This window comes from Hoplias malabaricus, chromosome 2 (genome assembly GCF_029633855.1).
Source record: "Hoplias malabaricus isolate fHopMal1 chromosome 2, fHopMal1.hap1, whole genome shotgun sequence".
NCBI lineage: Eukaryota > Metazoa > Chordata > Actinopteri > Characiformes > Erythrinidae > Hoplias > Hoplias malabaricus.
Window position 1 is genome coordinate 30,402,740 of NC_089801.1, and position 25,384 is coordinate 30,428,123.

Here is a 25,384-nt window from a genome sequence, read left to right on the forward strand (position 1 = left end):
TATTATGTGTATTATGTGTAGAAAACAAATATGCTACAGTTAAATAAGTAATACATCTGAATTACGGTTTAATAACTGACCTTAATTGAACGTAGTTATTGCAAATTGCACAGCTTTTTAAATGAAAAGGTTATTTGGGGGGCTGTGTGGTGTCGAGTTTGATTAATTGTGATTTAAATCGCATTTTTTAAATCGACTGATTTTTACCGTGAACCTAATTTCAATTTGGAAATATTGTTGCAACACAGGATCTTTCTTGCTTCATTGCTTTATTAAAAGGGACATATACCTCCTTTTCTGCAAGTGAACACAGTTCTTGGTTCTTAATAAAACCGCATGCTTTGGTGGGAATACCTCAAGGATCAAACAACACAACACTTATCTGACCCTGTCTTAACAGACCTGTTCAGTACGACCAGTTTCAGCTCTTTTTGAGAAAGAGTTTCTGTTTGAACCAAAGGCGAGGCGCGAGGAGCGTAGATTGTAGAAATGAAGACATGGCACAGATCTGGAGTTCCTGCTTTCTACACAAGATGCAACACAGAATTAGAATGACTCGTTTTATATGATATATCCCAGCAGATCACAACAACCATTGACAGTTTGTGGGTTGATATGAGCTTCAGATTCTCAAAATAATGTGTTAGTGATCATTTCATTATTTGTCTCCTTTAATACTAGATCAGATTTCCCATTTTATTGACATTTTCCTCAGAAAGATAGTAATACAAGTGCATGTGTGCACGCACACACACACACACACACACACACACACACGGAGGGAGGGAGAGAGGGAGGGAGGACAGTTTGGAAGGAGATGTCTTGGGGAGGAGATACTTGGAGCTGGAGGCCAGTTTGTGAAAGCGATTTAAACGGTTGTGACTTCAGTTCTCAGGCAGACTCCACTGGAGGGTTTCAGTGCTGAATGTGTTCTTTTTACATGCTTTTCTATACAAGTGCTAAAAGTTTACGACTCCTTTTCACTGGATCCCCTCACTTTGGAAGACTGGTACCGAGGAAAAATGGAATAAAAGCAGTGAAGTAACAGCAATGAAGGAAAGAGGGCTGGAAACGAAGGTGTAAGCTTGGGACTCGGCCGGGGAGCCTGAAGCGTTCTCTTTTTTCGTCCAGCTCCAAGAGGAAATTGATCTCAGGAGGATCTCACAAACACACTCGTCCAGACACTCTTAGCATTCGTTGCTAACACTTCCAACATTCTGGCTCTGTCTTTCCTCAAGAGAAGTTTTTGTTTCTCTTCGTTGACTTTGGTGGGCTAAGGCTACACAGAGCTGCTCTGTTGAATCAGGTTCCTGTCGTGGTACATGGTCGACCATTCAAAATTTGGAGTCACTCATGCACCAGTTCATTAAAAATCTGAATTTGAATACTTTGTAGTTAGTAGAATTTTCAGTATTCAGTTTGTAGTGTGTGTTGCAACAATAATAACTTGTAGAATGATTAATGTCATACTGTAATAGGGTTTTAATTATTACACTGATTTGATGATGACCACTTTTAAAATATAAAGCATGTCCATGTAGACATTTGATTTTCAGGATATTATTTAATTTTTCTGGGAATGTCTAAAAAATTTAATTTAAAATATTTAGACAGAAAAGACCAGCACCTTATTAAAATAATTTAATAAATTCACTTGTTTATATTAAAGATAGATTCTGAACTTTTGAACGTTTGATTGTATGGTACCTGGGCAGTTTATCCTGCTTCAGAGTTTGTAAGAACTCATGAATGTATTGCTTTCCAGCAAAGACAGGAAGCCCACCACATGCAGAGGAGAGTTTAGACAAACACACACGGCTGTAATGTAATTTCAGCATGGTGGACCCTGTGAGCAGAGAGTGGGTCTGCTGGAGTTATCAGTCTGTTGACTTTGGGCCATCAAGAGGCCTCCAATAAGGCTGAACTAGTGGAGAGTACAGGCACTGAGGCTTATTACATTACTACATTATCACCAAGTCTGTCACTGCAGATTTAAATTGGCGAACAACTACTCTTCAGATTATTTTTACAAGTAATTGACTAATCTAGTTTTTCAAAAAAAAGGCAAGCCAATAAAATAGACTTTACTGATCAATTAAAAAAAATTAAACAAACATAGTCATTCAAAAAGTTAGACTTAACTATAAAATATAAATAAAAGAATACTTTAAATTATTTAGCAGATCATTTGATTTCTTGATGCCTTCACTGATCTGTAAATCTAGTAAAAGTCCAAAGACTTTGTATTTTAAAATGATAAACAAGAACAAAAATAACCACACACACACAATAGCGTATCCAACAAATAAAACAGGCTTTGTACGTCTTTTATACAATTGTTGAGAAATAATTTGGCAAGCACATATTTCAGATTCTAAGCTCGTGCATGACTGAAAGATTCATAATGCAAGCAGTCATCAATTTTGTTGTGTTTTCTGCATTTTTGATGTAGTACTGGTTTAAAAGCTCCACACTATCAGTTCATTGCAAATTCGCATTTCAGGATTCGCTGAACTTGAACTCTATACTCAATTTAACTCACAAAATATTCTCTCCAAAGGTACATGCGGTACGAAATCGCTCATGGTTTCGTATTCCATTTAAATGAATGGAGTTTTACTCAAAACATGTCTTTAATGCTTTGTTTTCTTAAACGCTGTAATGCACATTGACTTCAGCCAATGTGGTAATTCCTAGGTTTAAGGAGTTTAAGATCCTCAAGTTCTCAGAACGGACCACAGATCAGATGCTTGGATCAACAGAGCAACACATTCATTTGATGTATTGACTAATCATGACAGCCCAGGCATAGGTCTCTCAGGTTTCTCAGACTTTGTTGGAATTATTTAAGACTGTTACTTTTTTTTCCCCCTAATTGCTGTCTAAGTAATTTATTTGCATATTAGATGTGTGTGAAGTATGTGTGTTGGTATGCTAGTCCTCTCGACCCCCTGCATGTCCAAGGAACCTCCTGGGGCTTCATTAGCATCAGCCAGTTAATGATTCCTAAACCTTGGCTGACCTTTCTGGATTCTTCCAGACACCTTGTTTATTAAAAAAAAAGTTCCTCTTTCTCTCTAGTGCCAGTAAAAAGTGATTTGAAATCTTTACCCTGTATCAAAGAGTGGGAGTCCAATGTGTCGAAACAGTGTACCTTCTCACATTCACGCACATTTATTCATTCCTGTCTCCATCTCCCTGTTATCTCCAGCCTCAGGAGTCAGTTTTCATAGACTGATTTTTACTTTTTTGCATTTCTGGAGCATTGTCATTAGTTTTGTATCCAAGGAAAATTTCTCTGGCTAGTTTTTCCTGAACTGAAAACAAACAAGCCAAAGAAAAATCATGGACTCTGACTCGGATTCTCCGTTTAACTACTCCTGGCCCTCCTTTCCCAGAATGAGGATTCGTAAAAGGCCACCAAAACCAGGTAATGAGGGAGGGGAAGGGCAGGGAGAGAGAGACTAAGAGACAGAGTTAAGGGATGGTGGAGAAATATATGTAAAATTATGTTTAGTTATTGTGTTGCATTGTTTTATAGGAGTCAGTAACTTATAGTTGAAGAGTTGGAGTAGGGTAGATTTTGTAATGCCATTTTCCTTTGTAACTGATGCCTGCCTAGGCTTGAGCATGGTGATCTTAGGCTCATGTGCAGCTGCTCCAGATCGTCCCATTTGCCAAGTCTGCTTGAATTTCCTTGCTAGCTAAGATAAGCATCTAGCTGTTTGCTCTGTTGTACTTCTGTTGTACACCTTGGACCATGTCTCTTGTGAAGGGCTTCGATTTATTGACAAAATTTTTAGCTGGCTTTGAATCTCTCTCTCTCTCTGTCTGTGTGTGTGTGTGGAGGATCAATTTCACTGACGTCAAGATCAGATCGTTCCGTTGTTGTTGGAAGGACTTTAAACACGTTCATCATTGACTCAAAGGAGGAGGGCTTCTTTATATAGAACCATCTAAATATATTTCCCGAAGTATTGTGGTTACAACTGTTTTGTGCATCAGATGCTCTAGAGAAGTTGTTTCTGTTTCCATCTTATATATATATATATACACACACACCCTCGAACTACTGCACAAAGTTACTGACTGTATTTTTTAGACATGAGCATTCTGAATAAATTTGATATCTGAATATTTGTAGAAGTTAACAAAAGTCTAATATCATAGCACTGAAGGACAAATGATCTGGGATTATGCAAGTACACTGCCTAAATTTGCATAGACATCTGTTTTTAATAGTAGTGCACAAGGCGGATGTAATCCCCTGCATTTTGTGTGCGTTCAAAATGATCCCATTAAGTACAGTTGTGAATGGCTGGAGAAGTATTACACTTAATGTATGAGTGCATTTTGTTCATGTGCGTGTCTGTGCTGGGTTATTATGCAAATTGCCCTTGGATGGACAGGATTTCTTAAGCATTTAGAAGTCGGTATAGCAAAGAATGACATCAGGATGCATGTGATTGGCTACGGTTGATCCTGACATGAATCTCTTCAACTTTTTTTTTCTTTTTTTTTTTTTTTTCTTGTAATTAACCGACCCACCCACATATGTCATTTAGTTATTTTTGAAACATTTTGCCATATACATGTGCCATAATGTAGTTTATACATAGTGTTAAGCCAGCAATTGAACCATCATTTACATGTCATTGACATAATTTATATTATTAAATTTTGTCTGTTCTTCCACTTAATTTCACTTAATGTTTCTCAGCTATTGGTTGTTTCTAAACAAAGGTTTGGTGGGAGACATAATAATTTAGTAATAATCTCTCATAAACACATGCACACAAATATTTTCCCAAGAAATTGTGGCTACAACTGTTCTGTGCATCAGATGCTCTAAAGGAGTTGTTTCTGTTTCCATCTTATTTAATTTACAATCATAATTTCCATTGAACTAGGCAACCCCTGAGAGACGTATGTGTGTGTGTTATTTTGACAGAGAAGTCAAGCTCCCCTGCTGACTCCTGCTCCCAGTTCCAGCTTCACTCCACACAGACCGCTGCAGCCAGACTCGCCGCCATGCTCAACCGCAGTGGAAAACTCCCACAGCTGCCTCTCTGTGTAAGTCTAATTGAGTGTGTGTGTGTGTGTGTGTGCGCGCACTACAGCTGTATACTGCCAGTAAAACAATGGCCTTAATGTCCAGTTGTGTACTTTAAAAGATACACTACCAGTATGTTTCCAGGGAAAATGTGCAGTGTGCATTTCAATAGACAGCTGTTTTTTTTTGTTTTTTTTTATTTTATTCATATGCCTTGGAAATGCCTAATGGCATTATCTGATGTACGAAATAAGGAAGGGGGAAGTTAAAGGAAAAGTCTTGTAGAGGAAAACTTTGGAAAAATTGTAGCATAGGATAGATTATATTATCTACAGTGTGGAAGTTCTTTAGTCACTCGTGGCATTAAAACACGGACAAACTTTAAACACCTACAAAAATACACACACAAAAAACTTACATTTTCATTATTCTCATAAGCGTTCATACACCCATGCAGCTCAAATTCCAAAAACCAAATGCTCATATTATAAAATAAATAAATAAATAAAATACAAGAAAATTCAACAAGAGAGTGATAGCTCTACAGTATCCTGACTGACCTCAAACTCTGTTTGTAATGAGATAAAGCCACTTTAGAGTTCCTTATATGTGAACTCAAACCTTTCCTCAGAACCTAGGCAGCTGTCCAAAACTCTACCAAGATATTTGAAACAGCCAACTACCTCTTTTTCCATCAGTAGTTGGTGATAACCACAATACCATCTACTGCAAAAATCATCTCTTTTATCCTACCGTTATTGATTACCAAATTACTAAGTTGATGCCTGTTTTGGAAAGTGGTGACATGCTTCATGATCTGTCTCTGTGTACCCTTCTTTGTCATTTAGTAATTACAGGAGCACTGTAGCGTCTACTTATTTAAATGCATTTTAAGTAAAAAACAGACTCTCTAATTGTAAAACTATTTGTATTTCACATGAGATAAAACACATCCTTGTGGTGCAGCATTATTTAAAACCCTCCAATCTGGAAGCTGTTTATTTATATTCACTATCTGGGGTGTTCTGAAAGAATCCACAAAATAACCCCACCTCTCACTCTTAAATCAGTGCTGCAGAATAACTTGTATATACCCATTGTGTTGAACGTAGCACTAAAGTCTATTAAAAGCACTCTAGCATATTTTATCACAGAGGGTAACTATGGAACCTTTCAAAATATTTGAGAGACAAGAGAAGATCAATCCCCCTCTTGCTTCAAATGCAGAAAAAAGGAAATCCATAGGCGTCGCCCTGTGTATCAGTTTGCATTGAATTTCTCTATTTTTCTTTCTTTTAAGAAGGGTGATGACCTCAGCAAGAAGTACAGCATTGGAGGAGTAACCAGTGACAGCTCTGGAACGGACAGTGGGCTGTGGCCTGAGTCCGGGACAGAGAACTCATCACCAGGGGTAACGGACAGTCCCCCACCGGTCAAAGAAGAGGAGGGGCCGAAGGAAAAGCCCGTCGTCCCTCGCCCTTTCTCCCCATCTTTCAATCAGTTTTCACCCACTTCCCCGGTAGGACTGGTGCTCGACAGGTTTCTTCGCAACACCCGTTCAACAGATCTGACCTACAACAGCGCAGGGTCACCGCCAGAATCTTACGAACTTAGGTAATTATCTCTGTCTGTTCATTTATAATGATTTTTATTTATTTTTTTAGTTCTGCAGCAGTGCTATAACACTAAAGTAGCCAACAGGAATTGAAATGTATACATTTTCATATACAACATTTAACAGACTCTCTTATCCAGAGTGGCTCACAAAAGTGCTTAGTGTTCAGACAGAATGTGTATCCTAGCTAGTACAAATAGGTTTGAGTCCAAACTCCTTGAGCTCAGACGCTGCCAGAACAAGGGCCAGTGCTGATATCGAGAAGGAACAAAACATAGTAAGAAAGAAAGGGGTTATGGGCAGTATAAAGGCAATAACGTTTTGGTGTACACTTGGATTAGTGCTTACTTAAGTAGGTCACAAATAGATAGGTCTTCAGTCTGCGTTTGAAGACTGCAAGATAGTCTGCTGTTCGTACAGCCAGTGGAAGGTCGTTATACCATCTGGTTGCTGGGACTGAGAAGAGTCTTTACACTAGTTATTGATCTATCGATCGATCGTGATTTGCATACTTACATTGGGTGTTGTTTTGTATATAAGGCATGTAATATATGACTTTTTGTGTATGCACTAAAAGGGGTCTGTGCACAACATCTCACACAGACACTAAGATTTATAAAGAAATAGTTGGCGTAAAGATGAGTGTTATATTTAAAGTGAAGTTTGACCCATGTCTACATTTTGGTAAAACTTTGCAGAGAGAGGGCGAATTGACATCATGTGGTAGGATAGAGAATTGCAAGTAAACACACAAACCGTCCTCACACTTCAGTCTGTATAAGTTAGGATTAAGAAAGGGCGATTAATCCTTGTTTGTTTAAATGAGCTTTACATATTTAATATTTTTAAAGTTTGCATGCCACTATTAAGGCCACTAAACAACACATTTTTCCTTGACTTCTTCCAAAACAAGAATTTTATATTTTCCAAAAATAATTAATTTATTTATTTAATATATTTATCTATTTTTTTTTGTCTTTCGGTCCTCCATTGTCTCCACTATCCCACTTGAAAATGAATGGGGAAGCCCATATTTACATATTCATGAGATGATTTGAAAAGACAGTTTATGAGTAAAAGTAGGTTTTATTGAGGTGGAACATGAGGCTGATTCCTCTGCACACTTTCTGAATAAGATTTTAATTTATAAAGAGGAAACCGTGTTCAGGTGTGCATACGCAGGATTTAAAAATCTGACTTTTTTTTGTTTGCACACCACTTCCTGGCTTTTGTGCACACACACATTCACCCCTGAATCCACACATTTCAAAACTCTGCTAATTTATGTGTGAAAAATTGTTTTGACAGATCAACTAACCTTTTTTTTGAGCTCTCCCTATAAAGGACCAAGCAGTGGATAAAACTTAACAATTTGGCCTCTGTCTTATGGACTGTTCAATAATATTTTATATTGATGTAAATTTACTGTGTAATTTTTCACAAGCCCAAATCTTGTGGCCTTGGAAATGGACAGTGAGGAAGAGGACGATGATGATTTTCTCTTGAAGAAGCCCCTCCCCCAGGGTCCCTCTGACCAAAAGCCAAATGGAGAAGAGCAGGACAGTGTTAACAACAGCACTGACCTCACCTGCATCTCCTCTCTTTCCGCCGCCTCTGCCTGTAACCACACCTCTTCCCAGGTATAGACACAAACACATGCTTTGTTTTTGAAATTCTATTGAAATTGAGGCTTAAAAATAAATAGGCCCAAAAATATACTCATTTTATTATATGGTAATGTACCTGTGACAAAAATGAACTGTTTTGATTGTTGTCTTTTTAAAGCGACTTTAGTTTTAAAGTTCCTCAGCTTTATAATTCACACGATTGATTGATTCTTTCATTCACTCTGATCAGGGATCATTGGGGCAAGTCCTGCCCAGGGATCCAGTGTTACACTTGTTTGCATGTTCATATTAATTACACTTTCATGGATACTGTGGGTTTTGAGGCACTCAGACTCTCTATAGCCCCTGACTTTCTACAAGGGCTAAATATGTGACTGACAATTATGCTGTACACTGTAATTCAACTTGAACAGCTTTTCACTAGCTTTCAACTACAGACCCCAGTTTCTGCAAGTGCCTTTATTTAGTTCTGCTATTTGTATTTTGAGTCTTTAATAATTCCTATTTCTCATTTTTCAGGACTCTGCAGATCAGGGAAGTCGTCTCCGTTCATATTCTTACTCATCCCCCAAAATCAGCCTGCTGCCCTCTCGCGTCATCAGAGATGCTCAGCCTTCTCCTGCTGATCTCAGCCAAGGTCAGACCATCTAACCAGTCAGGTTTAACTTTCCAAAACTCATGCATTTCACCCCTTCTGGAGTAGCTCATAAATGCCAGACAGCATCCGCCTTCCTGATGCTCCATAAATGTTCATCCTGACAGCACAAAGGCAGGGCACAAGAAGATAGCATCAGAAACATTTCCTGTGTAGTCTCTCAGGACGAGATGGGCCTTGCAAAGGGTTTTGTGTAGAATTACAGGAAACTGCATTTCCAAGTCTAAGACTAAATATTGTCACTTTAACTGCCGTACATGTCAAAGAAAACATCCACCAATGATCAACTCGCACTGGTCATTTCCTCCTCCTTCCTTTCTTCTTGCCAAGGTCCAGTGTCATTCTTGTTTGATGTTGTTAGAATAGTAGAAAAGTAATGGCAGAGGCTAAAGTCACTTCAAATTTGAAATTAGGGATGGATGACCCAACAGGTACGTTTTCTTGATATGAAGTACATGGCTTTTTGTCCCCCTTTTTTCCCCTATTTTATTCATTTATTTTTCTTTTTTCATTTTTTTCAATCTGAAAGCATGTGTTGACATACACTATTATAGATAGTATTAATAGGTTTAGGGCTATCACCATTTCACATTTAAACACTTTGTTGTTCTACACAGATGCCATTAGTTCTAATGAGTCATCTTCATAAATCGTCAGCTTCTAGTTGGTGCATGACAACAACGCATACTTTAAATTCTGGAACTAATCTCTTTTACAGTAAGACAGAGCTGAGGGACACACCCCTTCCACAATTTACTGTGAAGGCAGTTGTATATTGTCACACGCCTCGTTTTTACTCTGTTTAGTAGTACTGGGGTGTACTGTAGTGTAATACTCGCTGTGTCCTGTAGATGGCCCCGTCTCCAGCAGCAGCGGCAGCAGATCTCTCCTACAGGCTCTGTCTTTGTCTAAATCTCTGTCTCTGCTCAATCCTGTTAGTAAGTACTGCCCCAACACACTGTCAGTCAGCTCTGCTTCAGCCTTTAACATGCATGATGCTTCTTTGGCGGTTTCCTTTTGTGTGGGGGTTTAATTTTTTGTGTGATGTGTGCTTCATATTTATGCACAGAAATAAAAATATGGCCCAGATGCTCTGAAATTCAGGGTGTTCTTGTTTGTCTGGGAATGGAATTTGAAAGAAAAATGCTGACAACAAACCAAAAAGACTTCCTGGCGATTTTGCTTCTACATAGAACTGTATTTTTCACCTTAAATAGACCAAGAGTTATATTCTGACATCTAACATTCCTAGTACAATTTTCTGGTCCACCTTAAACAGTGCAGGAGTTATTGTGCTATATATGCTTATTACATATGATTAACAGCTTATTTAGTTGAGGTTTTTGTGTCCGGAGCCCACCTCAAAACTTGACTTAGAAGTTTAGGCCAATTTTAGTCATACATTAATTTTCTCTAAGGCAGGAACACACTGGACATCACAGTCCATGATGCCATTCCATCAGAAGCTATCACACGTATCCACCCATGCTCATAGCTATGGACACGTTTGTACGGTCGGTCTGCCTACGAACATTTTTTTGTGGGAGAAAACCAACACAGAACACAGACAGGGAGAACACACCAAACTCCTCACACACACCTGAGGCAGGGTCTGAACCCACAGCCAAGTCAGCTTCTTGCTGTTTTAGGTTTTAAATAATAATAATAATAATAATAATAAAAACAAAAGCTGCTCAAGTTAGAGCTATTGCCTCTTCTCCCAGCTTCATTATGGACACCCATGAAGCCCAAGTGTGGTTAATTCTTCTCATTTACCATACATCTCATGGTGTATTTTCATATAACTATAAGAATATGCAGAAGGACACAGTGTAATTTATACAAATATATTTAGCCATCCGTTACAAACCAGTAACTATTCTCTGTGCTCAAGGGATGTCTAAATAAACCTTACTTGATAATTTACAAGTGATGACACGTGTTTACACTGATCGGGAAATGTACATTATCACCCCAAGCATAATGTCCTGTGTGTGTGTGTGTGTGTCCAGGTGTGTGTGTGTGTGTGTGTGTCCAGGTGTGTGTGTGTGTGTGTGTGTGTGTCCAGGTGTGTGTGTGTGTGTGTGTGTGTGTCCAGGTGTGTGTGTATGTGTGTGTGTCCAGGTGTGTGTGTATGTGTGTGTGTCCAGGTGTGTGTGTATGTGTGTGTGTCCAGGTGTGTGTGTATGTGTGTGTGTCCAGGTGTGTGTATGTGTGTGTGTCCAGGTGTGTGTATGTGTGTGTGTGCAGGTGTGTGTGTGTGCGTGTCCAGGTGTGTGTATGTGTGCGTGTCCAGGTGTGTGTATGTGTGCGTGTCCAGGTGTGTGTATGTGTGTGTGTCCAGGTGTGTGTGTGTGCGTGTCCAGGTGTGTGTATGTGTGTGTGTCCAGGTGTGTGTGTGTGCGTGTCCAGGTGTGTGTATGTGTGGGCAATCAGTATTGGTCTGTTTTTACTGACATCTTAATGCTTGCTTATGCATGAGCTTAAATTAGATACAACATCAAAAATCTATTACTAATGTCCCCTCTACTCTAACCCTCATTCAGTTTCACTTTGTTTTTTTTATATACAAATATATAAGGTCAGATTCATTTAAGCATATTAATTATAAGGAGCTATGGGCGGGGCTCAGCTGCTGTAGGCTGAATAGTGGGTGTATGTAAATAAAGGCGGTGTGCTGGGAGCTTGAATAATGTATTCAAAATAATCTTCTGTAGCTTTGAATATATTCCATGATGTAATGCTTTATACTGGGTGGTGGAAAGGGTATTTTTCATTAAATGGGCTCTTTAAAATGTTCTGCCTGATATTATATGTTTGTGGGTTTTGTACTTGTATCAAAATATGCTGAAAATGAACCTATTTTTATTTGTTTTTTGAAAAGGTTTTTTATTAAATGCTGTATGTTTTATGGAATGGCTCAGTTAGTTTTGTTGCATTAATTTCTCCCTCCCTTGTCTTTCAACAGAACAGCGTGCGTTTAGTCTAACAGAGCAGCCACAAGAGAAAAGGTAATGCCCCTCCTCTAGAGCCTGTGTCTTTTCTTCTCTCTTTCTGTTTGTGCTGTCGAGCACGATTATAGGATTCTCAGATGACGGAGTGACGAGACAGTTGCCTGGAGACGGAGTGCTTCCTGTTGTAGTTTTGAAAGTCATGGCTTTTTTCCCTTTTCGAAAAAGGGCCTTGACCTTTTTAAATGGGATAGGAGCAGTAAGCGAACGCACGAGTGAAGGTGTTGTTGATACCGTTGGAGCTAGTGATTGAACTCTGTCCAGTGCATGTGGTATAAGTAGGTGTAGTTTTTGTGGTCCAGAACTAAACATTCAACATCAGAACCTGACCTCCTTAAAATTATAAAATGGCCACTGAGTGCAGGTAAAAGAACTAATAAATTGGAATCTCTCTCTCTCTCTCTCTCTCTCTCTCTCTCTCTCGCACAATTGCACCATCTGGTGGAGCATTCACGTTTGTAATTGTGGGAGACAAAGGTTTGGGTACATCTGATCACTAGGTTTTATTGCCAATTTTTCAGTCCCTCCCCAAATTTTAATGCAATGTTATTGTTCATTTACTGATTTATAGCATTTTAGTAATAATGATAAAATAAATAAAATAAAAATGTCATTTGATGAGGAGTATTTAATCATTACTATACGCTTTAAAATGTTCTTCTGTGTAAGAGATATAGCCCTCTCAATACTGTATTTAAACTTCTGTAGGGAGTTAAAGTTCCGTAGACGTGCTCAGTCGGCTGATGACGAGTCCAATGTTGAGCTGGACGACTCCCTCCAGCACCTCACACTCTCCGAATTCCTCAAAGAGTATGTCACACCGCCCCTAGGCTCAGTCCGCTAACATCCACCACCAGCTTGACCCACTTACATGTCTCTAACAGCTGTGGAGTCTGAACCCTGAACTCTACACTAAACTATAATACCCACAATGCACCCTTTGGCATGGATTCACTTGTACATATGTAACCCTTACTTAACTGTGTCTAAACTCTTACTAAACTGTGTTAATTCATGCTTGTGATACCACGTTTAAAACTACACTGAAGTAATAACACTGCTGTTCAAAGGTTTGGAATTAGTTTCAGTGCTATAGTGTCTTCTGTTATTTTCCTTTAAATTATGAAACAGGGATTAAACTGCCACATAGAGGTCTGAATATATCAGAGATTCTGTACTGAACCGTGCAATGTATTTTAAACATTACTGCTGCTGCCCCCATGTAAACTTATGAGCATTAACAGCAATTTATAATGTTAGTTTTATATTTACATTTAAAAAATTTGATTCCAAACTTTTGTACAGTATTTGGAATACTGTAATTGGACTGTGGTTGCACTTTAAACATAAAACAAATTATAAATTAGTAACAAGTTGTATATTTTTTATTAATTTTATTTATTTTTATTCATTTATTTTATTGGGTACTGGCTAATATTGAATCTTACTGAATAGTAACAACTAGTTTACTATTTGAACCCTGGTCTTCTCTGTAGAAGGCAGAGATTAAAACTGTGTATTTTCCAGCTTCAACACCACAACATTACACTGTGACTTTGTAACTAAGTAGAATGATTACTTTAATACCATCATACCTTTTTGGGGTAATGAACATTTGCCTGGCATTTATTTATTGCCAAACACAACTTGGTACTATAACATTACCGTTTAATTACTCACCAATTGGTCAGCTGTAAAGTGCAACCAAAATTTGTTTTTCTGAGTTGTGAATGCTGAGAATGTTCCCACAGTCAAAGTGGAATGCCTGTGTTATTACACTGGAAGAGCAATGACTAATATTTAATTGGCTGCATTGCCAGGAAATTAATGCATGACTTATCAAGAGTGATTTTCTCATTCGAAACATGTGTTGTTTAAATGGTTTTGTGATATAAGATGAGCAGATGAGATAATAGATAGAGAGTAGTAATTGTTATAAAGCAGGATTTATGTTCTAATTTAATTTTTTAAAGGTACCTGAATGAGGTAGGTTGATTATATCAGCCATTCATCTACATATAATTATCACAATTTATTGAGTAATTGAAAGTTACGATCATTTAAAAGGCCATAAATGTAATTTTACAGGCCAGTATCTCTTGATTTATTTTCTTTGCAGTTTAAACGAGTAATAAAGTCATTTTTACACTCCATAGTGCCTTAGAAAAGATTTACACTGCATAGAGTGGGTCTCCCAGATGGAGGCAGTCTTTTAAATAGGCCTTGTACAGCATCTCTGACTCTTCTGCGATGCCACTAGGTGTCATACTATAATTGCTGATTTTAAAATGTATAAATGTATCATTGACAAAAAGTGACAGATTGCTTCCTTTAGTTCAAAATGACCTTAAATTTACCCAGTGCTTTGCTAAGCAATGCATCCAATTTCTAAACCCCATTCCATTGTACTCGTTGAAATAATGAAAATATATTTTCAGAATTGAAGAAGAAGAATGGGATCGGTACATTATCCCTTCAAAGACCGAGTCTGAAAAATACAAAGTCAGCCGGACCTTCAGTTTCCTCAAGAGCCGAATGTATAGCACCCGTAAGAACAAGGTAAACACACACACATCACCCACGTCTGATTCACAGCTGCCATAGCAACTTCAGTAAACTTCTCTCACACCTCTCATTTCTAAGCTTGTGATTTTTAGAACCCAAACTTTGCGATGACTAACCGTGGGCCAAGCAGCTTTCCCAAAAGCAAACACATAGTCCCAAGTTCTAGCTGTTGGAGCCTCTTGGTTTTTAATCATTAACCCCTCGTGCGCCCGCCTAACCAGCTGCCTGAATCCAAAACTGCCCAAATTTGGCTGTCACAACAGCTTGTGCTTTCTTGCCACATGACGGAGGAGAAGGAACTAATTCCAACACCGCACAGTTATGGCCATTGCTCTATGGGCTGCTAATGCTGCCATGTCTCTTTCTTGGTTTTCAAAGGGGAAAGGAAAAGAAAGGGAATCCAAGGAGAAGCAGGGGAATGGACACCAGTTTACAGCAGGACCTGGCCAGGGGTCTTCAGTGTGTGACGTGTGTGACAAGCCTGCGGCTGGGAAAGAAACTGTACACTGCACGAGTAAGTAAAATTGCTATATGTTTGCTGCCTTAAACACACTGTGTTATGAGGTTTTTATTATTAGATCAATTTTTAAATGTTAAGGAATCTGTAATTAATAGCAAGCCAGCAGTTTCACTGGGCATATTTCTTAATTTGTTTATAATGATCATAATTACTATTATTATTATTATTATTTATTTCTGGTTATTTTTATAGGGTCTAAATCACACTTCAGCATCACCTACGATCTACATTATTTTTACATTTTGGTTATGTAATGAATGTCTTTGTGTTTTGTGCTGATATGTTATGATGTGATTATGATTGTGTATTTTTAGGCTGTGCTGTGAGCATCCATAAGGGCTGTAAAGACTCTGCAGCACCGTGTCTCAAGGTACCCCACTGTGTGTATGTGTGCATGTGTGAACTTGGGTTTAATGGTTAAGCTGAAAGCAGTAACACATTTGCCCATTCTTGGACATGATTGCAGGGGGTCTGTGTGTGTTTTGCTTGTGCTCTGCTCTTTATAATGTCCTTACATTGCAAACTGTGGAAAACGGGGGCATGAATGAAGCCTTGACTCATCCTTTTGTCCTTTACAGAAAGTTCAGGATAAGTATGCAGTTTCAAATGTGAAATCTAGAGCAGCTACCCTCCCTCTGAGTGAGTCCAAACAAATGCTCTTCCTCCTCTCTCTCTCTCTGATATATACATATATATATATATATATATATATATATATATACACACATTTTTATATACCATACCTGCTCTGTGGTGGGCCTCTAAGGGGCCTGACATTTGAAGTACAAGGTGAAAGGGAGCAAACAAAGTATGCAGAACAGCAGATGGAAATCGGTCTCTCTCTCTCTCTCTCTCGATGTCTCTATCAGATTTTATTGTGCGGGAAAGTGCCTCATCTTCTCCAATATCCACTTCAGCATCTCTCCCAGTGATGACCTCGCGAGACAGGAAAGACATGACCTCTCTACAATGTTCTCTCTCCAGGAGTGTTCCTCTAGTCCCAGAAAGGTCAGAAAATCTTCCTCCTTATTTTTTAGAATAATAAATGTACATTTAATTTATAAAGCTCTTTTCAAGGACCCAAAGCGGTAACAATGTTTAGACTTAGGATTAGGACCAGGGTTAGACTTGGTTTCAAGTTTTAAATTAATATTAAGTTTTGGACCAGGTTTAGAATTAAAGAAAATGTATTTGAATTTTTCTTTTTTCTCTTTTTTTTAACCTGGAAAGATAAAATAATTTATGGTCTTTTATGATCAACAATATTTATCTTCAGACTTACTGAAAGCCAAGAGGGAGACAGTGACTCGTCCTCATGGAGGACTCATATCCAAGCAGAAGAGCTGCTGCCAAGTGTGGAATCGTCCACCTCCACAGAGTCCTCACTAATGGAAGGTAATGAACCCCAGCTGTCTTTTAAGCAAAAGTGAATCTAGAACCGTTTCAAATGTCCTCTGTTTCTTTTCTTCTTCTTCTTCTTCTCTCTTTCTCACAGACACTGTGGATGCTCGTCTGCAGAATGAGCTGGGGGCAGATGCTCAGGATTTGGAGGCAGAGTCTTGGAGTCTGTCAGTGGAGCCTCAGTTCTGTCAGAGGCAGGCAAAACGTACCATCAAGAGACAGGATGTTATCTATGGTAAGTAGAAGGATGAAGCTTGTGAGACCGGGTTTTGTACGAAAACAGCCAGAAAAACAGACCACAGACTTGATAATTATAACAAACATATATTCAGATGTATTTATCCTGCATCCAAGCAGAATGCTACTAGATCATCAATACACACCAATATTGCTAAACAGTAAATGAACCAAGATGTGTAGCTTCTGAAATGTGCTCTTTTTTAATTTGTCTTGATTAGAGCTCATGCAGACAGAGTTACACCACCTACAGACACTGACGGTGATGGCAGAGGTCTTTAGGCGGGGCATGCGGGAGGAGGTGGGGCTAGATGCAGACACGATTGGTCGGCTTTTCCCATGCCTGGATGACCTCCTTCTCCTGCACAGAGAATTTCTGTCCACTATGAGAGAGCGGCGGTATAGCTCTGCTCAGCCGGACAGTGACAGGAACTACCTCATTCACCGTGTGGGGGACATCCTCTTGCAACAGGTTGGCTATAATTTTAGCAGAAACACTTGAGCTAAGATCCTTCCTTTCACCATCACACCAGTCTCATACTTTTACTGATAATTCGCTAGTTTGGGTTATCACACTATTTGTGAATTATGTATAATCACTGCATACAAACAGAATCCTGTTTGTAAAAAATATTGCTCATCAGTCATTATCTACTACTGCTTAAATTATCATTATTATTACTGCTTTAATTATTTTAAAATATTTTGCGTGTACAAGTAATTTTTTAAAGGGGTTTAAAGTGTTTTTGTAAGATATAATTGTACTTCAAACATCAAACAAGCTCTTTTGTCATTTTTTGGTCACTGTTTTGTAGTTTTAAAAATGACTGTTGTCATTTTATTCAACAATAAAATAACCAAACATTTAAGTAGTTTGAAAATTACAAGTGAGAAGAATGTATTTGCAACATTTTTGCATTACAATTTTGCATTTTGCATTACAATTATACATTACACAAATAAATATATATATATAAGTCCTTGCGTAAGAAATTGCAAGTTATGTAGTGGGAGGTTTATCGAATTTATGTTTATCTTGGGTTCTAGTTTGGCTCTTGTATGTGTATTGGTCATATCATATTTTGAGGTGTTTGTGTGTGTGTGTGTGTGTGTGTGCGCGTGTAGTTTTCTCAGGAAAATGCTGAGACCATGAAGCAAGTGTATGGAGAGTTCTGCAGCCACCACACTGATGCTGTCAGCTTCTTCAAGGAGCTTCAGCAGCAGAACAAGAGATTTCAACTCTTCATTAAAGTACAACATATATTAAAGCCTTCAATTAGAGCCATAGTCAGTTTTCAATATACTTCATGCTGTGCATTTGTGCATTTGTAATATCAGAATGAGTAATGGGCCGTTGTAGTTATAATGCTTATGATAAAACTATTTAGCAAATTCAGCATCTGTTTTCTCTTTTAATATGTTCTTATGTAAATGAATATATGAAATAATAATTACGTCTAATTATCTCACTTGTGTTCATAGCAACAGAGCAGCAACTCCTTGGTAAAGAGGCGGGAAATCCCAGAGTGCATTTTGTTAGTGACTCAGCGAATCACAAAGTACCCTGTGCTGTTAGAGAGGATACTGCAGTACACTGAAGGTAGGTCTCTCCACACACTCTGTTATACACACACTCTCAGAATAGTCTCAGTACAGACCAATCTCAGTGGCCAAATATGGTGTGTTCTTTGAGAGGTCATTTACACAGAAACAATGTAGAAAATCATTAATACTCAATACTTAAATTACAGCACTGATAAGTCCCCCCCACCCTTCTGCAGTGCCCTCCTGTTTTTTAGATAATAATTTACACCCCCATATCCCTCCCACACTCTGACACACACACAACCTCATTCATTTCCCTCACTGCACCCCTCCACTTTGGGAACCAGTACTTTAGCCTAACAAAAGGTGTCTGAAATTGACCACAGCCTGGCCAGAATCTCTCAAAACCTGACTGTAGTTCAAAATAAAGCTTCCCAAGCAGGGCAAAAGCCCAACAAGCTTATGTGTAAAGCAGACTTTAGCCAGACAAAACATGACTCTAAATTTAAAGAGACAGCTAAGTTATGTGTGAAACTTCACTGGATCCAATCAATTCTCTCTAAACCCAGCTGTGTCCTTGTTTTCTGACAAAAGTCTGTCTCAACACCAATGCATAACACTTTATTAAAAGCTTAAGGGAATTTATTGTGTTACAGCAGCTTACGTAGGATGAACACAAGTGCAAATATATAAGCCAAATAAAATGAAATGAAATATGTAATAAACTATGGTTAGAAAAGGAAATGGCATCATGGCTCATGATGTTGTTGCATGGATGTGTAAAGAAATTGGAGTCTAGAGTTGTTCTCTCTCTCACTCTGTCTCTCTCAGAGGGCACAGAGGAACACACCGACCTGTCTGCTGCTCTGTTTCATATCCGTGAGTTGATCTCTGCTGTGGATTTGCGGGTGAGCCAGCACGAGCAGAGTCAGTGGCTGAATGAAGTTCTAAGCCGAATGGAGAATAAAAACACAGCAAAGCTGAAGAACGGCCTCACCTTTCGTAAGCAGGACATGGCCAGCGGTAGAGCACTTCTGCACCGTGGCCCACTGCTCTGGAAGACTGCCACAGGGAGGCTGAAAGGTGAATGCTGAAAACAGTATAAACCATAAACAATGCCTTTAGAATTGGAAGGTATTGTAGATTATGCTTCTGTTTTATTTGTGTGTGTGTGTGTGTGTGGACAGAGAAACAGATATTAACTTCATGAACACTCTTTTTTTTTTTTTTTTTTTAGTCTGTTTTCTACTTTCATTAGTAAAAGTGCAAAGTTCAAACAGATTCAGTCAAAGCACTCACAGTTACATTTTATAGCTAAGAAATATATTTAAAAAAATCACAATCATCTTTAATAATATTGTAATTTTATTTTTACCATTTTGACTGATCCAAGGGTTTAAATATCAATGAAAATTGGTAAATGTTTATCTTCTGTGTTTATTCACAGAGGTGCTGGCGCTTCTGCTGACCGACCTGCTAGTGTTCCTTCAGGAAAAGGACCAGAAGTACATCTTTGCTACCGTTGTACGTCGTCATTCTCTTGCTTAATAAAACATGCACTGCAGATTCATTCTCCGCAGAAAGATGTAATCCATAAGGATTAGAGCAGGCTTTATGAAGCAATAACTTTTTCTGTCTGTGGGAGTGTTTCAGTTCAATAATTGAGCAGCTCAGTTTTGCTCGCTCTAAGCTGCTTATAGAAAAGTTGAGTGAGATCAGGGCTTGTTGGCTGTTGGCAAGTGGAGATTCATGACTTAATTTTCTTTAAAGCTCCTACTAAGCACTCTGACTGTAATCGTCCTCAATCCCTCTCCTCTTTCTCGCAGGACCAGAAGCCCCCGGTGATTTCCCTGAAGAAGCTGATAGTAAGGGAAGTAGCTAATGAGGAGAGAGGAATGTTTCTCATCAGTGCGTCCTCGGCTGGCCCCGAGATGTACGAGGTGCACACAGCTTCCAAAGAAGAACGCAACGCCTGGATGAGACTCATCCGAGAGGCTGTAGTGATGTGGGTAGCAACATCTGATTTTGATGTACACAGTACTGTGTAAGAGTCTTAGGCACCTGAGAAAATGAGATTTAAAAAGCAGTTTATCTGAGCTGTAAGAATTTATTTACACAAAAGCATAAACAAGCAAAACCCCCCTAATATTAGGATAAAAACAAGTAACATTATTACAGTAAATAGTGATATTCCGTGTGAATGTGTTGGTTTAACCTCTCCTCATAGTAGTGCAGTATTATTTGAGGTTATCATCCAACACCTAGAGTTACAGTTTAATAAATACTTCATTATTTTACAATGCATTTACTACTTTTGAAAAGTTCCTTTTTATCTATGTTTTTATTTTTATTGTAAATTATATATACTTATACATTTTTATACAAAAACACACAGAGATACTCAATTATTTTGATAACTATAATAATAATATATAATAATCTTAGAAGCCAAAGATTTTGCACAGTATTGTATTCATATAGGGGTTGATATAGGGCAAAACTATCATAGTGTCAGATTTGGGCAGTTCGTGTACTCCTCCAAGTGTGTTGAACTGTCTAATAATGTGTTGGTGGTGCTTAAAAAAATGGCTTCATGTGTCTCAGAAGAAGCATATGCTAGCGTTTAGCCTCCAGCTTGGTAGTGTTGTGTAATTGGGCGGGGCCTAGATTGTGTGTGGAATTGGCAATGACTAAAATCAGGGAGAAAAAAATGAGTAAAAATAAATGTACATTTATAAAAACATCCCATTTTTGACGTGATCTGATTGGGTATTATGGACAAAGCTGAAACAGAAATATAAACACTCAATTTATTATTTATTGATATTTAAATAATTTATTTCTCCTTGTTTTTCTTTAATTTTCTTGATTTGGCTGTTATTTTTTTCTCTACAAAATAAACTGAATACTCATATGTACATCTGTCCCATTGTGTACAGGGCACTGCAGCCCTAGCCCGTTTTTTATAAAAAGAAATGTGTTTAAAAACAGTATAAAAAAAGAAAAACATTTCTAGTACAGTACAGACCACACCAACATCTGCCATTCACAGCACCTGCTTCTGTTTCAAATGGAAATGCAGATAAGGCGTTAAAAAGAGATGTTGTATTGTCATTCATACCCATGCTTTAATTTGTAATTAACCTAACACCAATTCTTTTTCTGCTCTCTTTTTTAATCAGTTGTCATGAAAATGAAGATGAGACTCTAAATGAATCAGAAGAAGAGAGAAAAGTGGCAGAAGCAAAGATCCAGAAAATTCACAAACTACAAGGTTGACCCCTCAATGTCTCCACGCTCACTCAGTACATTACATGACGTGTCTGCTCACAAGCTACTCAAATAATATCAGTTAGGATTTAGTGTAGTACATCTACAGTGTAAAAAGAAAATAATATGCCCCTCAAATTATTCAAATGACCATGTTAAAATAAAGTAAAGCATGAATATTTACCATGCACCGATCTCTGTATCTGGCAGAGTCTCTGTGTGGTCAGGACCAGATGATCTGTTCCAGTCTAGAGGAGAAGCTGCAGATTTATGCAGAGCTCTCAGCTATGGCAGGTCTCAGGGGTGTGGGGCCAGAACCCAGGCTGCTAGTGAGGCCCGGAACTGATGAGCTTCCACATGCTGCCGTCCTCCTTAACGCTGCACTCAAAGAAGGTAAGATACATACATTAATGCTGTTATGCAGTGGATTCAAACTTTGAAGCTACAGACATGGAGTTTAGAGTTTTGTTCGTATAAATCTGGAAAATATGGCAGTATTGTGATCATTTATAGTGCATTTTGTGGATTCTGACAAAACGCATGGTTAATTAAAAAGATAACATTGTAGATTCTGTTTAATTAAATCTAAAGCAGTACAGAATGGGAAATATTGAATAAAAATGATCAGTTTTGAAATGGTCGTTTTTAAACGTGGCACTACCATTGCACCTGTGTTTGTCAAAATATCATGAAATAATGTGTGTCTCATTTTAAATGTCTGAGATATTGTGATGTGATCATTTTTATATCCATCACCCTATGTTGACTTACATTATATGAGCTCTACCTTATGTAAAATACTCTTAGAATTAAAGATTCATTAATGCCCCTAGACCTGGACATACAGCTGTGAGGTCTTATTTACAAGAAGGGACCTATGTTGTCATTGTGCAGTTTTCTGAAAGCATCTTCTGAAACGCTCATCTTTCTCTAGTCTGCGTGTGTGGGTATATGTAAATATCTTGCCGATTTACAGCGCCTCTCACTTTTTGCTTCTGCTTCCCAGCTCAGAGTCTGAAAGCAGCTTTATCGTCACACTGCGCCGCCTCCTCTGCTCCAGCTCTGTTCCCTGCCCTTGGAGAGCAGGCTGCACTTGACTCCTCTGCCAAGACGGAGCCACTTTCTGTCGCGCCTTCTCCTCCTCCTTCACCTGCTGTAGGAGTATCTGCGTCATCGGACTCACTGAGGAGTGAGGAGGATGAGACCAGAGAGGAGGAAGGCCTGGACCTTCAGCTTCAGAATGAAAGCACAGCAACTGACAATCATAACATGCAAGTTAAGGTAAGGTCATGAAACAGTGATAAACACGGGGAGTCTGTCTAAGAAAGACTGTCAGAAATAGAAGGACTTTTCTCTGGACAATACAGGGAGGCAAAAAATAATACCATAGCGATACAAGAGCTCAAAGAAAAATATGAATTCACAGAAACTGCCGTAGTAACCCATGGACTACATAGAAATGCACTGATTTTCCGTAGAGGAACATGTACTAAGAGACATTGCTAGAAAAATGTAAGGCTGTGATACAGTGCCACAGAAACACAGACACAAAATATTGCCATAGAAAAGTGCTAATAGATTTATACATATGGAAATATTAAGAATTGCAAATGGAATATTAGTCTTGGTTATCCTGCATGTACTAGCTGCTGTAAGCAACAATACTGTTAATAGTGTAGAAGCCTGTAGCAAAATGTATTGGAAATTTGAAAGTAGAAGTTTTAAGCAGCACTCCTATACAAATAGCCCCCTTTCACTGTTAGAATTATGGTTATTAGTCTCACAGTAGCATTAATAATTTAGATTCTTCTATTAAAATCACATCCCAGTCTTAATATTATGAAATATTAATGAGCTCAAAATAAGAAGAGAGTCCATTTCACTGCCTCTAGGGCACCATTTCATTAAAAATGAACAGTGATAATTAGACCTTCATTTCCTTCCGTCCCTTCCTTTTCTGCTTCTGTTGGCGCCTTGCATGGTGCACCGCCATATATTACACTGATAAGACACAATGCTGACCCAGGCATAAGCTAAAAGGGCCTTTTCTTATTTTTAAGGAGATAATTCAGCATTTTTGTGCACTTCTGCAAAATCTAATACAATGGAAATGTGTGGATTGGGCATTTTTTGGTATCATGATTATGAGATACTTTTTCTTTTAGGAAATGTCATCATGTTACCTGTAGATAGGCTGCTGTTGTTATTAAATGCATTTTGTATGTTCTGAATCTTGCAGTTTCAGACGGCACATAAAATTGGCCAATCAAGTTTAAGATGGTTTAATCAAGGTACAGATGTTCACTAATTGAATCAAACTGTCACATTAAGGAAAATGGCACACTCAGGCACAGTAATGTAGGCTGCTACAATCCTAAAGCTTTATGCTCTGCCACAATATGTCCCACTTTTATAGCTTACCTTTTCGTTTCCTCTTCTGGAGGTTGTTACTGGTCCTAATTGAATTTGAAATGTCCCTGTTTCATTTCAGCAGAATGGCTCTTAGCAGGCAGTCACAGATAGTGCTCTTGTGAACAGGGAGAATGCAATAGAAGAAGGGTGCAGAGTATTAAGTAAATCGAATAATTACTTAAAGTCTGTTGCACTGCCAGTTTAAGAAGCTTACATTTACCCAGTGGGGGTTTATAGGACCTGAAAGCATTATCATTAGTGGTCTTGTATGTCTATTGGTATCGCTCAGCACAGTGCTGTGTAAGTGTTTGGCCCAACCCTCCCGCTTGTTTCAGTTCTGCATACGAAATGTTAAATAAGACAGAGAACGTGAGCAACACAGGACAAATGTAATGATTGCTCCATTTATTGACAGGGCTCTATGATCTATATAAAGAAGCAGTACCCCCCCCCTCTTAACTTCTTAACATATTCAATCAACTTTATTACTTTGGAACCTCCTTTAGCTTCCACAAAATGGTCTCTGGTCTTTCTGGGGTCCACACAAGGATGATAACAGTGAAATATGACAAACAATAAGTACTAACATCTTATATTAAAGAACAAAATCTCAAAAATAAATCAAATACTCAAACAAAAGCTAAAAAAAATTTTTAATCCCAAAAAGCCACAATACAGTCAAATAAATCACTATATAATCAATGGGATCAAACGCAATCTCGTCATGCGAGAACCAACACTTAAGCAGTTGTTAAAAACTGAATTTTAAGAGTGATGACCAGCTAATTGTCCAATCTTGGGTTATTTTTATTTTTATTTCAAATAGAAATGCCAAAGAGAAACATGCATACCACCCTGGTTTGATGTTGTGTGATCACATGACTTCTCAATGCACCAGAACTGCATTCTGAAATATGGATGTGGCAAGAAACGGGACTTATATAAGATGTATAAGATTGAATCATACGTTTATATAAGACCAAATTATGCCATAAAGTTGAAAGAAATGACAGAAAGAGAGGCAAGGATTAGCAACAGTATTTTACCTTCTTGTTTTCACTGAGAGTTGTATTAGCCAAACAATGATATCTGGGGTATAATGACCACCAGATGGCACTGTGTACTAAAAAAAGACAAGTGATTAATATACCTTTATCCTCAAGAGGGCAATCTGTTTTCACCTTGGAGTGTAAACAAAGAATATTCATTGTCCAGCCTCTGCCCTCGATGTATTCTCTTCTATAGGTTTGAATGAGCTCAGTCCTGTATGTCTGATTATAATAAACAGAATTTTAGAAAGAATCAGTCTGTACTCAGGAGGAAGGTACAAACGATATTCATGCACAAGGCTGCAGAAAGTGCCATAACATCTAAATAATACTATACTCAAAAATACAAATCAGTCTGTGACCATGATCTAACTGTGGCATTCAGGTAAAATCAAGTCAGTATAATGTTGGTGTAAATCAAAC

At 38.2% G+C, this 25,384-nt stretch overlaps 1 protein-coding gene across 2 annotated transcripts in view; it reads left to right on the forward strand.

Moving 5' to 3' along the window:
- arhgef28a (Rho guanine nucleotide exchange factor (GEF) 28a) overlaps window positions 1–25,384 on the forward strand; it is a 74,453-nt gene that overhangs the window by 26,486 nt on the left and 22,583 nt on the right. The window contains exons 10-31 of one of the 2 annotated variants that reach the window (XM_066658516.1): window positions 4,952–5,073; window positions 6,354–6,667; window positions 8,113–8,308; window positions 8,816–8,933; window positions 9,803–9,889; window positions 11,920–11,962; window positions 14,401–14,521; window positions 14,906–15,041; window positions 15,362–15,417; window positions 15,626–15,686; window positions 15,917–16,055; window positions 16,324–16,442; window positions 16,543–16,683; window positions 16,907–17,157; window positions 17,811–17,936; window positions 18,168–18,285; window positions 19,062–19,313; window positions 19,678–19,754; window positions 20,057–20,235; window positions 21,413–21,504; window positions 21,711–21,893; window positions 22,507–22,781. In XM_066658516.1, the coding sequence (XP_066514613.1) occupies window positions 4,952–5,073; window positions 6,354–6,667; window positions 8,113–8,308; window positions 8,816–8,933; window positions 9,803–9,889; window positions 11,920–11,962; window positions 14,401–14,521; window positions 14,906–15,041; window positions 15,362–15,417; window positions 15,626–15,686; window positions 15,917–16,055; window positions 16,324–16,442; window positions 16,543–16,683; window positions 16,907–17,157; window positions 17,811–17,936; window positions 18,168–18,285; window positions 19,062–19,313; window positions 19,678–19,754; window positions 20,057–20,235; window positions 21,413–21,504; window positions 21,711–21,893; window positions 22,507–22,781 (3,206 nt within the window). The remainder of the gene's footprint in view (window positions 1–4,951; window positions 5,074–6,353; window positions 6,668–8,112; window positions 8,309–8,815; window positions 8,934–9,802; window positions 9,890–11,919; window positions 11,963–14,400; window positions 14,522–14,905; window positions 15,042–15,361; window positions 15,418–15,625; window positions 15,687–15,916; window positions 16,056–16,323; window positions 16,443–16,542; window positions 16,684–16,906; window positions 17,158–17,810; window positions 17,937–18,167; window positions 18,286–19,061; window positions 19,314–19,677; window positions 19,755–20,056; window positions 20,236–21,412; window positions 21,505–21,710; window positions 21,894–22,506; window positions 22,782–25,384) is intronic. The other variant, XM_066658517.1, reaches the window with a different exon arrangement.